The sequence below is a fragment of the Miscanthus floridulus genome, chromosome 7, assembly GCF_019320115.1.
Source record: "Miscanthus floridulus cultivar M001 chromosome 7, ASM1932011v1, whole genome shotgun sequence".
NCBI lineage: Eukaryota > Viridiplantae > Streptophyta > Magnoliopsida > Poales > Poaceae > Miscanthus > Miscanthus floridulus.
The window spans coordinates 22,042,468-22,056,416 of NC_089586.1; the positions used below are offsets into that span (position 1 = coordinate 22,042,468).

At 43.6% G+C, this 13,949-nt stretch overlaps 1 protein-coding gene across 1 annotated transcript; it reads right to left on the minus strand.

Annotated features, from left to right (window-relative positions):
- Nucleotides 1-1,678: 1,678 nt before the first annotated feature.
- LOC136462804 (uncharacterized) lies at nt 1,679-3,411 on the minus strand. The gene is made up of 2 exons (XM_066461850.1): nt 3,111-3,411; nt 1,679-2,191 (listed from the first exon to the last, which is right to left on the minus strand). The coding sequence occupies exons 1-2, from the start codon at nt 3,298-3,300 to the stop codon at nt 2,070-2,072; spliced, it is 312 nt and encodes a 103-aa protein (XP_066317947.1). The 5' UTR covers nt 3,301-3,411; the 3' UTR covers nt 1,679-2,069.
- Between the last annotated feature and the right edge of the window lie 10,538 nt (nt 3,412-13,949).

The following is a 13,949-nucleotide window of genomic DNA, read 5'->3' on the forward strand; positions in this document are numbered from 1 at the left end:
TTGATTGGCCTGCCACTCTGTTGGGCCTGAAGCCCTACGGCTCGTGATGCGAGGCCCAAGTAGAGCCAGCACCCACTCACCGGCCACCGCAGCTCGCTGGCAGCCGGCTATAAGAACGGGGGTCGACAAACCCTAACCGAATCCACCTCCACCGTGCTCGTTACCCCCAGCCGCCGGCCGCCGGCTCTATGAAGCCTCGTCGTCGTAGAGTTTCTTCCCCATATCCTTTCTCCTTTTGCTGCCCTCTCTTTCCGATTTGTACCTGGTAGGAAATTTGTTTCTCTCTCTTTCAGATCAGTATCCGGTCCGGGAGAAAAATTATTGCCCTGTTGGATTTGTTCATTTGAATTTTGCTTGTGTTTCTCGGTACGGAATAGATTCAAAGATTCATGTCTTCTGTTTCTTTTCTTCTCACGCACGGTCTGAATCAAATCAGACGGATCCGGCTCTATATCATGAGTCAACAGCAGGCGCCGTTCAATGGCGTCCTGACTGCCGCATGGAGCCCAGAGTGACGCCTAGCCAGGAGAAGATTGTTTGGAGATCCATCTTCTTTTAGTTCCAAGCCACAATACCTGGCCACATCTCGAATTCTCGATGCAAACTCACCCAAATACTGAAGCTTTACCTATATTTGTTTCGTTTTGGTCTGTTGGATTTTGTGCTGGGACGGCATAATTAGACGAACGGGTGCCTTCCGGTTCTCCATGGAGGGTTGCCCTTTGCAAGGTGCCCAGAGAGACGCCTATACACGATTGGACGGTGCGTCATGCCCTGTCCAAATTTCATGCGGCCACATTATGTGCTATTCCGGTTTTGTTTCTTTTTTTTCGCGTTGGTTCCATTCTTCTATGTTTGGCGTTGGTTCCAGCAACGACCCAGCCAACCAAAGATACGAACCAGTCAAACCGAACAGGCTGTTTTTCGCATCTGTTTTGGTTCCATTGTTCCTTGTTGCACGCATGTTTTTCTTTTGCAACTAAAACAGTGGACTACGATATGAAAATATCCGCGGAACGCAACTAAAACAGTGGACTACGATATGAAAATATCGGCGGAACGTAATTCATTTATTTATGTTAAACTGGAATACTGAGTCATATTGGTTTAAGTTAAACCATGATGAATTTTTTTTGCAATGTGCCTAACTGCCTATGCGTTTTACAGGCAAAACAAAATTACCGTGGAAAACTACGAAATGATAACTTATAATTTGTTGATTGGAGATATACTGCGTATTTCAACTAAGGAATTGAGGGGCGAGGGAGTTTGTCATCTATAATGCATTTTTCAACTAAAACAGTGAAAACTACGGAATGATAACACATGCAAGGCAAAATCTGCTAATGGACGGAGTATGTGATACGTGTAACTCTGACCTTAACCTGCACGATACATATAACTCTTACCAGTCGCTCTGATAACAAGACAGGCTGCAAAAAGATGTATGATTTCAGCAGTTAACAAAGTTCTTTCTCTCTAGTCAAATGTCTCGTTGAGCCAGCAAAGCTGTATAATTTCAGCACTTAACAAAATTCTCAGTCAAATGTCTAGCTGAGCCATATGAGATTGTATCAAGGGCTTAATAAGGGCAACGACGTAACATACCACAATACAGCGGTTTCCAGAATGATTTTAAGGTCCCTGACAAAATGACAATAATTCATAAGTATCAATATATCAGTTGAACATGGTCACACTAATACAACAAAGTTGGCTTTCCAAAGATTAAGATGAAGCATTATGTCTTCACAGTTGGAATAACGAGAACTTAATTCTTACAGAATGGTTTAAGGTCCCTGACAAAAACGACATTAATTCACAAGTAGCAATGTATATCAGTTCAACATGGTCACACTAACACAACCACCACCTTCCAGTCGGCCAAACCGCAATGGAGCACAACTATGGCTGCATTTATCTGTACACATCCACCAGTTCATTCTACCGTGTTCAAAGAGAATGGACACAGAAAGATGTAGAACAAGGGTGTCTACAGAGCCATTCGACAGAGTCGATGAACTCTTAACCAGCGACACCACTTCATAACCAGCAGACAGCATACTCCTTCAGATCGGTGGGATGTTCGAAAAAGAGAAGCCCTTGTAACCTTTGTAAGCATAGTAGGCGATTCTTGTGTAGTAGAACCCAGGGATGAACATTACAATGCCCAACATCATGAAGAAAATTCCTGATACAACATAGGCATAAGTTCAGGTAAAGGGAGTAACAAGTTCATGCATAAGCGCAGGTACTAACAAGTTCATGCATAAGTTCATATGAATCAGTACTTAATTAAAACTACTATATGAAAGGGTTCACATTGCATCAGTACTTGAAAGGTGAATCAATATCCATGCAAATTATCAAGCCTGTGCGTGCAAATCACAAACTTGTTCTAATCAACAAGCAGTTGAGTGCAAATCACAACTTGTTCTTATTATCAACCTATCTCAGGCTTCTAGCATAGACACAAAATCTATACCTGATTATATACTCAGGAAGCAAATATGTGATTTCTATTGCCTCTAAATTAAATTTCACTCTCCTGCATGTTTATGAAACTACTACTAAACCCTGTCCTGCTACTTCAAGGCACTCAAATGAACTCGTACTGTGATGGTTTGTTGATACTATTAAATTTCAGGTAGGCTCGTGCTCGTCTGATAGAATCAAATTTACAACCCCATAGGTAGATAAAAACCTGCATTTCCTATTGTGATTGGCACCCGGTCAACTACGCATCCTACCAAAATCAATCCCAACCCCAAACGTAAGCAACTAAGCATCCCACCCAAATCTAAACTCACTGTCATCCTAATAAATAAGTAACTAGGAAAGTAACTAAATCACTAGTATCGCTTTGTGTGCGCAAAGCCACATTACTTGCGTCGCACCCCGGGAACACCACTAACAGGCGGTGAATTCCTGACACCCTAGGCGCTTAAATCAAACTTTACAGCTAAAATCCCCCAGAGATCTGGTAAAAAACAGTGCGAATTACAAGAGGCGCACGGCAGGATGCGGAGTCGAGCTGCTCGCATCGAGACGAGAGAGAGGTAGAGGCAGAGGAAGAACAAAGGGTAGGGGGACAGCGGCCTCGGACTCACCGTGCGCGCGGTCTCCTCCGACGCGGTTGACGGCCATTAGCAGGCCACCGATGGCGCCGAGCGCCCCGAAGGCGAGCAGCGCGGCGGCGAAGGCGATCTCCTTGACGGGCGCCCCGCGCTGGCCCCCGATGGCGCCGCCGACGAGGTCGTCCTCGTCGGAGATGGAGAAGGCGTGGTCTACGTACGCCATGCCCGGCGCCAACCCAAACCCTAGGCGGGGCGAGAAGGTTCCGGACCTTTGCTGTTAGATTTGGGGATGTTGGGGGCGGGTGGGGAAGTCGGGAAGAGGAGGACGCGAGCACGGGAAGGAAGGAAGGCCTGCGTGTATGAGAAGAGGTCAGGCTCGAGGCTCGAGTGGGTCGCTTTTAAGACTGCTTCCAAGTTCCAACGACCACGATCAAAATATAATAATAAGATCTATTCATCTTCCAAAATATAATAATGAGATCTATTCGTCTTTTAACAGTGCTATAATTAAAGGGTTCATTATTTATTTTTATTTTCTTCGACCATAAGATTGAAAAGATAACTCTTTCTACCAATATGTTTTTAAAAAAGATGATATTTAAATTTGATTTATATTTTTTTTTATATTTAAAATGGGTCTTCATACTCTGTTAGAGGCTATAAATATGGTGTCAGACTCCTTTAAGATTTGGGTTGGGTTCGTTGGGTTTGGTGGACGCGCACCGCGGACCGCGCCTTCCCCTCCGGTCAACCTCGGCTGAATCGCATCGAGCCATGCTGCTTTTTTTTTTTTTTTTGAGAATATCTTGGGCTGTGCTGCTGGGCAGGCTTAAGGCTAGTCCGAACGATTGCTCAAACAAAAAAGTCTAGTCAAAACGAAAGGCCGACTGGTGATGTACTTGTTGGGCCCACAAGTAGAAGACTTGTTGGGTCGGACGACCATTTGGTTCATTTGTTTCTGGGCCAAATTAGCCCATCTTCAGGATGTTCTACAGTCACTTTCCTCTTTCTCTTTCTCAACCTTATCAATTATTTTATTCATTGAGAGTTTAAGCTTGCCGTGATTTACATTCTTGCCTCGCTTGAACGAATAAGTGCCCCTGACCTAAAGCAGTCGTCATCAACACCGTGAACTAATTTTGTTTTGGTCTTTTGGAGCACCACAATCATCAAAGGAAGGTGATATTCTAATTGTGATCTAAATAGGCTAGATTGAGGGAGAGATAGTTTCAAAAAAGAAAGAAAGAGAGAGAGTTCTTTTTTGAGGCAAGAGGGGGAGAGAGTTGAGCAATAGGCGTGTGGGTGACCGCGTGTCTCCAGCCCACAAGAAATCAGGTCCTCACATTTTCAAGGTTTTGTTATTTTGTTATAAAACAATGGAAATTCTCTCGTCCAGGTATCCGATTGTCCGGACGGTCGTGTTCGTGGGCTGCGACACCAACTCAATAGCCCAACAACGTCTCTAACCTTATCCTGCTGCCTCCATTATCCAGACGGAATGATAAGGTTCTCTCCACCGCACGCGGCTGAGGCCGAGGGGGCGCAACCCGCCGCGGCAGTGCTGATATGCCACTCCCCATCCCGACGACGGGCGTGGCACCCTGCCCCATTCCAACGGCGGCCGTGGTGACCATTCCTCTCCCGGCGGTAACGCTCCCTCTCCTTCCCCTCCAGCGGCGCTTCCTTCTCACCTATGGATTCTGCCGCGATTTCCTCCCTTCCTCCTCAATGGTGGCGGTAGCAGTAAGCCGCCTCCCTACTCCCACTGATGGTGGCAGCGGCGAGCACCCTCCTCTTGCGTGGATACAGATCCAGTTCTCATGGCACCTCAAGGGGCCTATGGCGGGGCGCAGAGCACGTCTGTGATGTGCTCGACGGCATCGCGTCCCCCCCTGGCCGGTCGCTTCATGCCACCGATGAGCTCTACACTGATGAACTTCAAATGCCGACGAGCCTCCATTTCTCCCCAGCAGCAAAGAGATGTTGCTATGAAAGCGCATGTTGCAAGTGTATATTTCAAATGTTTTAAATATTTTAGAGATATGTTGTAGTTGTTTCATGCGGAGGTTACAAAAGCATATCGAGATGTTTCAGAGGTATATTGCAATAGTTGTACATGTGTGTTGCAAGCTTTTGTTCCATATGTTTCTTCTGTTTTTTAATACATATACTGCAAGTGTGTTTATCTGGATGTTGCATACGTTTCACACATATGCTGCAAGTGTTTTATCCTGATGTTGCGTATGTTTTGCAATGTTTTTTCAAGTGTTTTTCATGTGCTTTTGCAAATGTTTCAGAAGCATGTTTCAAGCGTTTCATCTGTCTTCAGAAGTATGCCGCAAATGTTGCATTTTGATGTTTCAAAAGTAGACCAGGTGTTACATATGGGGACACGCGTGGGAAGCGAGAGGGGGCACGAGCGGTCTCCGCGCGTAGTCTGGCGGTGCGGGAGACGTTTGGGGGCACACTGGCTGGTGGAGACGTGCTCGCACGAGCAAGTGTGGCGCGCCGGAGACGGAGTGCAGCGCGGGCGTCCATCCGGAAGTCCGGACGCTAGCACTTCCTGATAAAACAATGCTACTCCTGTAACTATATATTTTCTTTGTCCCTAAATAAATAGACTCCTAGAGTTGTCTTAAATTAAACTTTTTAAACTTTGACCGAATTTGTAGAAAACCTGTTAAGATTTATGACATCAAATTAGTATCATTAGATATATTTGAAATATTTTCGTAATGTTCTCATTTTATATCATAGATGTCAACAGTCGTATGGATTATAAGAGAGAGTAATAATCTACAGCGAGCGTTAATCCAGAGCAAACGTGCGCGGAGGTGCGGTGGTTCCTGTGGAGCGCGGAGGATGGGCGGTTTCTTTATTTTTTTTCGGGGCCGCTAGTCTTTTTAGCGTTGTGTCCGTGAGTCATCCGTGTCACTCGCATATGAGCATTTTTACATTTTTTTTTGCATTTTCCTTTTTATTTTTATAGTAACATATTTTTGTGTGTATGCTATAGACACATTTTTAGATTTATAAGTTTGTCTGGATTAAGTTATGTAAAAAAAATCATTAGACAACAAAATGTTATATCGATAAAGTTGTGAATATAAGTTATAGTAATAAATTATGTTCTATAGATCACTATTAAGTTATGTGTAAAATTTAGTAACTTTTTAAAATTAAAAAGTTTCAGAAACATTTTTTTTCTAGAAAAGGAATGTTATGGACTAGCGTATCGTTCATTGGATTGAAATCCAGTGAACTTTCACTCATTAGTGGCTCCGAATCTAACGTGTGATTTTTCAAAGACAACACTCTCAGTTCTCAAAAGGTTCATCAGGGATACTAACACACGTTTGTTGTGGTATTTAAAAAGAGTGTTGTTCTAACTACAGATAACTTCGTAAAGAGGATGTAGAATGATACTTTCTCTGTCCAGGAAAACATACGTAACTATGTGTTACGTGTTAGATAAAGTTGTTCATGTTTGACTAAGTTTTTTAGTGAATAATATTCATATTTATGACTCCAAATCAATTTATTATGAAAATATATTTCATATTTGATCTAATGAATTTATTTGATGTTATAAATATTTATAGTTTTTTATCTATAATTGGTCAAACATGATATACTAAAACATGGTATTGTGCTAGAATTGCATGTCTTTTTGGACGGAGGGAGTAGTAGTTTTTGTTGCTTCTATACCAAACATATAACTATTAAACATTTCTTTTTTATTGTCACTGCCATTATGCCAGATTTCTATGGCATGTAATCCATGTAGTTCTAGGGTTCCTTATTGGCCAACAATGAACACTTATTCGATACTTGATTAAAGTCGGGATGATGAAAACAAAATATTTTTATATTGACAAGGGTTGTGGCTGCATGGTGAACTATTTGGATCACAAGAAATGACTCTGTGTTGAACAATTGCTAACCAGAAATTTTGTAGGGACACATTGACTCTGGTTATGAGTTCTGTTACAATGCATATCGAGGAACTCAAGGATCATCCGATATACTGTTGCCCGACTATCACAGTGAGTTTGGTTTGGGGACGATATAGTATGGGATGATTTTGTCCCTGTTTTTAGGAAGGGATGGTCATATTTCATGTTTGATTGAGAGGGATGCATCTATTCTAGTTTTTTGTTTGGTTGAAGGGATGCATAGTGTTTTGACGACACTACTAATGCATCAAATGCGGATCCCACCTGTCATCCATGGAGCCCACAAGTCTCTTTCTTCCTCACAGAGGCAGTGCCGCCCCTCCTTCCCCAATCTCACACCACCCTCACCCCTCCCCTATGTGTTGCAGTTTTGATCCCCTACACCAGTTGCCACGTCACTCACCGGAGAGCTCGTGCCACGAAGAGGAGCCCCTATCTTGTGCCGCTAGAGACCTTGCTGCCCAAGCCACGTACCCAGGCGTTACGTTGTGGGCCTCGCCCACCGAAACCACACCACTGAACTTCCCACTCTGTCCGCTCTTGGCCTGCATGGCAATGGACAAGAGACAGACGGGGACACTGCCCAAAGAGGATGCACCCATCCGCTCGATTTATAGAGATTAGGGAGTCCTGCATCTAAGGGGAATATTCATCTCAAGGATGTTCGCATCCTTGAGTCCCCCTAAACCAAATAGCACTAAAATTGAGACTGGCCCATCTCATCCCGGTTGTCCTATACCATACCTCCCAAACACAGTCAAGGTGTAGGAGTTTTTCACCTCCCATGAATGACCTTTTATTTTTCACAATGGTTATTAGTGTCAAACTTAGTGTGTAGAGTCATTTATACTTTGGAATGATTTTAGACTAATGCCTCTCTTTTTTATGATATAAGGTCTGAAGCCGGATCTAAAAAACACATCTTGTGAACCCACTCAAATCACAGAGGTGTGCACGCAATGTTGGTTCAAAAGAAGAAGAAAAAAGACGAACATGCTGCATGGAAGGAAAGCACTTCAGTTAGGCGGTTAGGCCTTTTGTTTGCGCCATGATGGGCAGCCATTGTTGACTCCTGCTACACACTGATCAGCTCAACTGCTCAAGTGCATCTCCCATACTGCCATATAGAGTTATAGGAACTTCTAAAGAACACACACTTTGCATCTTCCATGACTCATGAGCCATTAGCTTTGAGGGCAAAATTCAGCTGCACAGTAGTAACTGACACCCCTTTTTCGGTAAAGAGGTAAAAGGCAGCATCATGTCATTATTGGTGCTATGAAGTGGGGAAGAGCATAATTAAAAGTGAGCAATAAATTTTGTGGGCAAGAATAAATAGAGGTAAAGAAAAGAGCCAAGTGGCCATGTTCGGCTTTCCAGAAACCGGCTTGTTCGGCTTGTTTTTCAGTTGGAACAGTATTTTTCTCTCACAACAATTCAGCCAGAACAGTGTTTTCAGTCAGTTTCAGCCAAAATTCAGCGAGCCGAACGGAGCCAGTAAAAAAAAGGCCATGGCCCCGGCCCCAAAAGGGAAATGCCTTTTACTTATTACCCAAGGCGTAAATGTTTCGCAATAGTATATTCGCATGCAATGGTGGGGGACATAAGTGCATGCACACACAAGTTTCTGTGTAGTACTAGTATCAATATGTCCTTGATATTGGTCCTAGAAGTAAATAAATACTCCGTATAAGTGTATATGTACATATTCTCTCTATCTCAAAATACATGACGTTTTTTTTACTTATAGACATATTATTTAGCTGCTCATCTTATTCAAAAAAAATTATAAAATATTATTTATTTGTTATAACTTATTTTATCATTAGATATACTTCAATAATAACTTTTTTATTTTATTATTTGCATAAAAAATTAAACAAGATAAACAGTTAAATATTAATATCTAAAAGTAAAAAAAAAAGTCATCTATTTTGGAACGGAGACGAGTATATGGGTGTCTCCACTCCACATATTTGTATGCCCTGCCACACTCGTCAATTTGCACGCCGGAGGGTACGGTGCAAAACCTCGAGATGAACCTCGAGTCGAGGCGAAGAAGGAAGGAAGCTAGGAACATCCTTTATCACGTTGCTGCACTGGCCATTATGGGCCTGTTCGGCAGGACTGAAAAATAAACCAAAATATTGTTCTGGCTGATTGTTGTGAGGAAAAAATAATATTCTGTCTGAAAACACTGTGCAGGTGTACAATGTTTCATGAGTGCGCTGGCCAGCCCAGCCCCAACCGGCCAGCCAGCCGAACACTTGTCGATCCATGGATGTCACTCCCATTCATGGCCATGGCCCATGGACAGTCACTTTCACCTGCAGGGGAGCCATATGCACTGTCGCTCTCTGTCAGAGTGCCATCAGGATAGGAAAACTGTATGAGTACCCATAACCATATGCATCCCAATTTTCTATTTTTGTCAGTATAACCTCAAGTGAGATTTTTCTGTAAAATGAACTTTCTTAGAAGACAAACCATCATACTTTTTTTATGTATGTATAAGAAATAATCGAATTACATTCTATAAAAAATAAAATGTAAAGAAAGAATCCTACCCGTGTCGCCTCCAAAGTGCAAGCAGTGGAGCTGCAAAACATGTCTAGGATTTTAGGTTCAAACTTCACATTAAAAAAGAGAGAGTAAGATATATTAATGATCCCTAAATTTAGGAGATGGTGTCATTGAGGTCCTAAACTTCTATTTTTTTTTAAATTTATGGGTTTTCAAACTTGTTCTGGGTCTAAGCACAAGTTCAAACGGGTTTTAAGCCGATCTATAAGCCGGCATGGCATGTTGACTCAACGTTATTGATGTGGTGGATCTGACATATTTAGCCTAGTACCGAAACTTATATGATAATGGCACCTAGGTTCCTAAATTCTAAAATTGCATATAGAGGTTCCCAATGGGGCCAATGAGGTACCTAAACTCTTGCACGGTCATGCCATATTGCCATATATGTCCTTATATTCCAAAATTGCAGATTTAGGCACCCAAACTTGCTAATCGGGTGTCATGAGATCCAAATTACCATTGTTTATAATAATCTGCATGTGTGGCTGTTGACTGTACTCTGTTGGGTTAGCCATGTCGCCACAAACCTAAGAGACCGATCTCTCTAGCGCTGGAGTAATGGGAAGGCCGACACCTTGGATCAACCACCAACGTTTTTCTCTTTGTCTCCGATGCGATGCCACCACTAGGAGGTTGGAGATCCACTACACCAATCATGTGCATCAGCACCTTCTCTAAGTAGGCACATGACTTCGCTCGTAGGTTCAATGGCCACCTCATCTAACAACGAAGGTAATACCAGAGTATTTATCCATTTTAGGTGTCCTGATTATGAATTAGTAGTCCTCTATTTAAACCATGAGTTTTAACATGTACATAGCTTGGTCGTCCCTTTCTCTCATCTCCTTCCCTGCCCTCTCTTATGCCATTGCCACCACTCACTCTTACGCCATCGTAGCCCAGGCACCAACACCAACAGTAGCTGGAGCACCTCTGAGCAAGAGGGAGTGGTGGTAGTGGCATAGGAGGGAATGCGGACGAGATGAGACAGAGAGAGAGGGACGCCATATTGACCCCATATGTCAGTTGCATAATAGCAATTGCGCCAACTGTTTATTGGAAACAATGGTAATTTGTATCTTGTGTGCTATAATTTTAGACAGTAGGGATCTCGATGGCATCATAGTACAATATGTACAATATGTCAATCGATATCAGCGTGAAGTCGTCTTATGGAGCGTTTGGACCAATGCTAAGACTTGAAATAAGTTTTGGCACGCATAAATTTTAAAAAATAAAAAATTGGAACTTAAATGTCAGTCTTCTTCTGAGTTGTTATTATTGTTAAAATTATCTACTAGAGGCCTAGAGCTCATCATAACAATCATACATAGGTGGAACTTTGTGTGGCCTGTACTCAACTTCAGTTGAATTGCTACATCTGTGTTTTTTATTTTTACCACAATCTTTTCTACTTTCTTTTTACAAAATGAACACATATACATATAGTGGACTTTCACAAGCAACCAACGCTCAACTTTCTGCCAGATGCTTTTCCGGAAAATACAGCAGCAGCAGCACTAGCAGTTGGGCCGAGACAGAATCATTGAATCCCCTGCAGCAGTGGGACCAAGGTATTCAGATCTGAGCGAGTGGCATTAACCACCCTTTCTCTCCAGATCTATTCTCCTGCACACCCTCTGTGAATTGCCCTGCCCGGCTGCCCCTCTCATGCATGCATCCCTTTTTAGGTATCAAAGGACCAAGGCAAGAGGACACCCTTTGGAAGCTCTGTCAGGCTTCTTCCCTCTCCAGGCTCCAGCGTGTAGCCATTGCCTGCAAATTCTTCCTTGCTTTGCCTTTGCTCCCTACTCTCTCAGCTCTCACTCACACTCACACACACACACCAAGAGACTAAACTGTTATGCTTTATTGACATGGACTAATTAATCAGACTTCGAACTTATTAAAAATAGACAAACAAGAGTCAATTAATCTGACAACACAAAACAGAAAAGAATTCAGTCGGTTGATCTCAAAATGCCCTAGCCTTTGATCAAGAAAATGAAATTACCTAGCCTTTGCAACAAGCTAATAACTCAAGGCTCAAGAGTCAAGAACCATGTCGCATAAGCCATATATACTCAGAGTTATATATCATCTCCTAACAGCACAACATGAATTCACCTAATCACGCAACGGTGACTAGCTAGGAGAGCTAATTAACACACAACAAGATCATATATAGTATGTTTCTAAGTCCATTGTTTTCATCTCATATCATGAACTTTTGCTGAACTACTAGGGGGTCCAGAGTTGGGTTCAATCAGCACTTCAGCAATAATACATATACAATTTTGGTCATTCAAACCCCAACTTAAACTAAACTGAAGTAAGCTAATTAAGCTGGAGTTCAGCTGCATGCATGACAAACTAACCTAACCTAGACGACATGCTGTGGTCATCGCTTCAGCTCTCCTGGCGAGCCAGGAGCTGCATGGACACAGCTAGCCAGGGCGCCATGGACGACCTCAACGCATCGATCTGCTGCATGCATGCATCACATGCACGCACTAGCTAGCCGACCTCAACTACGATCAGGAAAGCAGCGCACGCGTGCACGCACGTACGGGCGCGCGCGCACCGTCGAAGCCCACGACGTGCGCGCGGATCTTCTTGCTTGCCGGCGACGTCGGGCACGGCGCGGAGGCGGGCCGGGCGACGAACACCGCGGTAAGGACTTCGTGCGGCACGGCAATGAACCACCGCACGGGCGCGGGGTGCGGTGCTGCACAGCTGCAGCCTCGGTGTCGGTGATGCGTCGTCGGCAGCTTCCTCTTGGCCGGCCTCGGCTTCCTCGGCGCCGGCGGGCAGGTCGACGGCGCCCGCAGCACGCTGGCTGCGGACTTGGGCGTCGTGCAGCCGCCGTCGACGTCGGCGGCAGCATTATCGCCGCCCGGACTCAGCGTTGGCGGCGCTGCCGCCGTCCGGATCGTCGGCGGTGGCTGGTGGTGGCTGGGCAGCAGCTCGAGCTCGAGGCCCATATATAAATTAATGAACCGTGTGGTCGGAGCTTTGGAGCTGGCCGGAGCAGTGATCGATCGAGTGATGGCAATTATGGCGGTGCGTGCACGAGGCGAGGCAAGCAAGAAGCACGGTAGGGTTGCGCGAGTGGCGCTTAAGTAGAGGAGAACGGGGGCGGGGGGGTCTAGCGTGGAGGGCAGGAGGGATGGGATGGCAGTGATTATGGCGGCGATCGAGGAGTGACTAGTGAGAAGGAAGCGGCAGGCAGTAAAGGAGAAAAGGGAGCAGAATTATATGGGAGGAAGCAGCCTGCACCCTGTGATGCCAAAGGCGTCTCGATCGCGCGCGCGAGAGAATCTGTGATCCATGCGATAGGGTGTAAAGTTGTCACATCGGGGTTATACGGAGTCTTCGTATACTAATGAAAAATAAATTACAGAATACATCAGTAATTTATTTGATGAATTTATTAAACCTAATTAATCTGTCATTAGTACATAGCACCACATTATCAAATCATGAACTAATTAGGCTTAAAAGATTCATCTCGCAAATGAGTCGTAAACTATGTAATTAGTTATTTTTTAGTCTATATTTAATACTCTACGTATATATCTAAACATTTGATGAGATAAAGAGTAAACTTTAAAGGGACAAACTAAATAAGGTACTGTGAGAGGAATAGAGAGTGCATGAAAGCGGTCCGGCGGAGGTGAATGAACGAACTCAGCCCAAGGAGAACGAAGCTCAAATCAGAACGTTTCGAGGCGGGTGATCGGATTCAGAATATCTGCTGTATGGCTCTTGAATTATTGGCGCGGACGCGGTAGAAGTAGTAGAAAAATAAAGCAACTGCTCCTAGATCGAGTTGCTTCCACACAGCTGGTCAGACTGAGCACTGAGGCTATCTCCGATAGATGATCTATGGAGACTCAAACTTAATATGGGTCGTGGATGGTACTATTAGTTTTTAACAGAATATCTATATGTGAGACCTATTTTGGATTACAGCAGAGGCATAATTTAAATATGAGTATCATCTCCTGTAAACTCATTTGCAGAAAGAATTCTCTTTTGAGTCCTGTTGTTGGAGAAGACCAAAAATAGGTATTAAACTCTTTACATGCAGCGTTACCCAAACATAAAATGAGTGTTATATTTCAGGTAACGTTGTTGGAGATAGGTGGTGTTTGGTTGCCCCTCCTAAATTTTAGTCGTTGTCACATCGAATATTTGGACATATGCATGGAGTATTAAATATATATTAATTACGAAACTAATTGCATAGTTTACGACTAATTTGCGAGACGAATCTTTTAAGCCTAATTAGTCCATGATTTGACAATGTGGTGCTACAGTGAACATG

Excerpts from the sequence above, each read along its gene's own strand:
- LOC136462804 (XM_066461850.1), bottom strand. The coding sequence starts at position 3,300 with ATGGCGTACGTAGACCACGCCTTCTCCATCTCCGACGAGGACGACCTC. Across the intron at positions 2,192-3,110 it reads CGGAGGAGACCGCGCGCACG|GAATTTTCTTCATGATGTTG; the intron begins GTGAGTCCGAGG and ends ATGTTGTATCAG.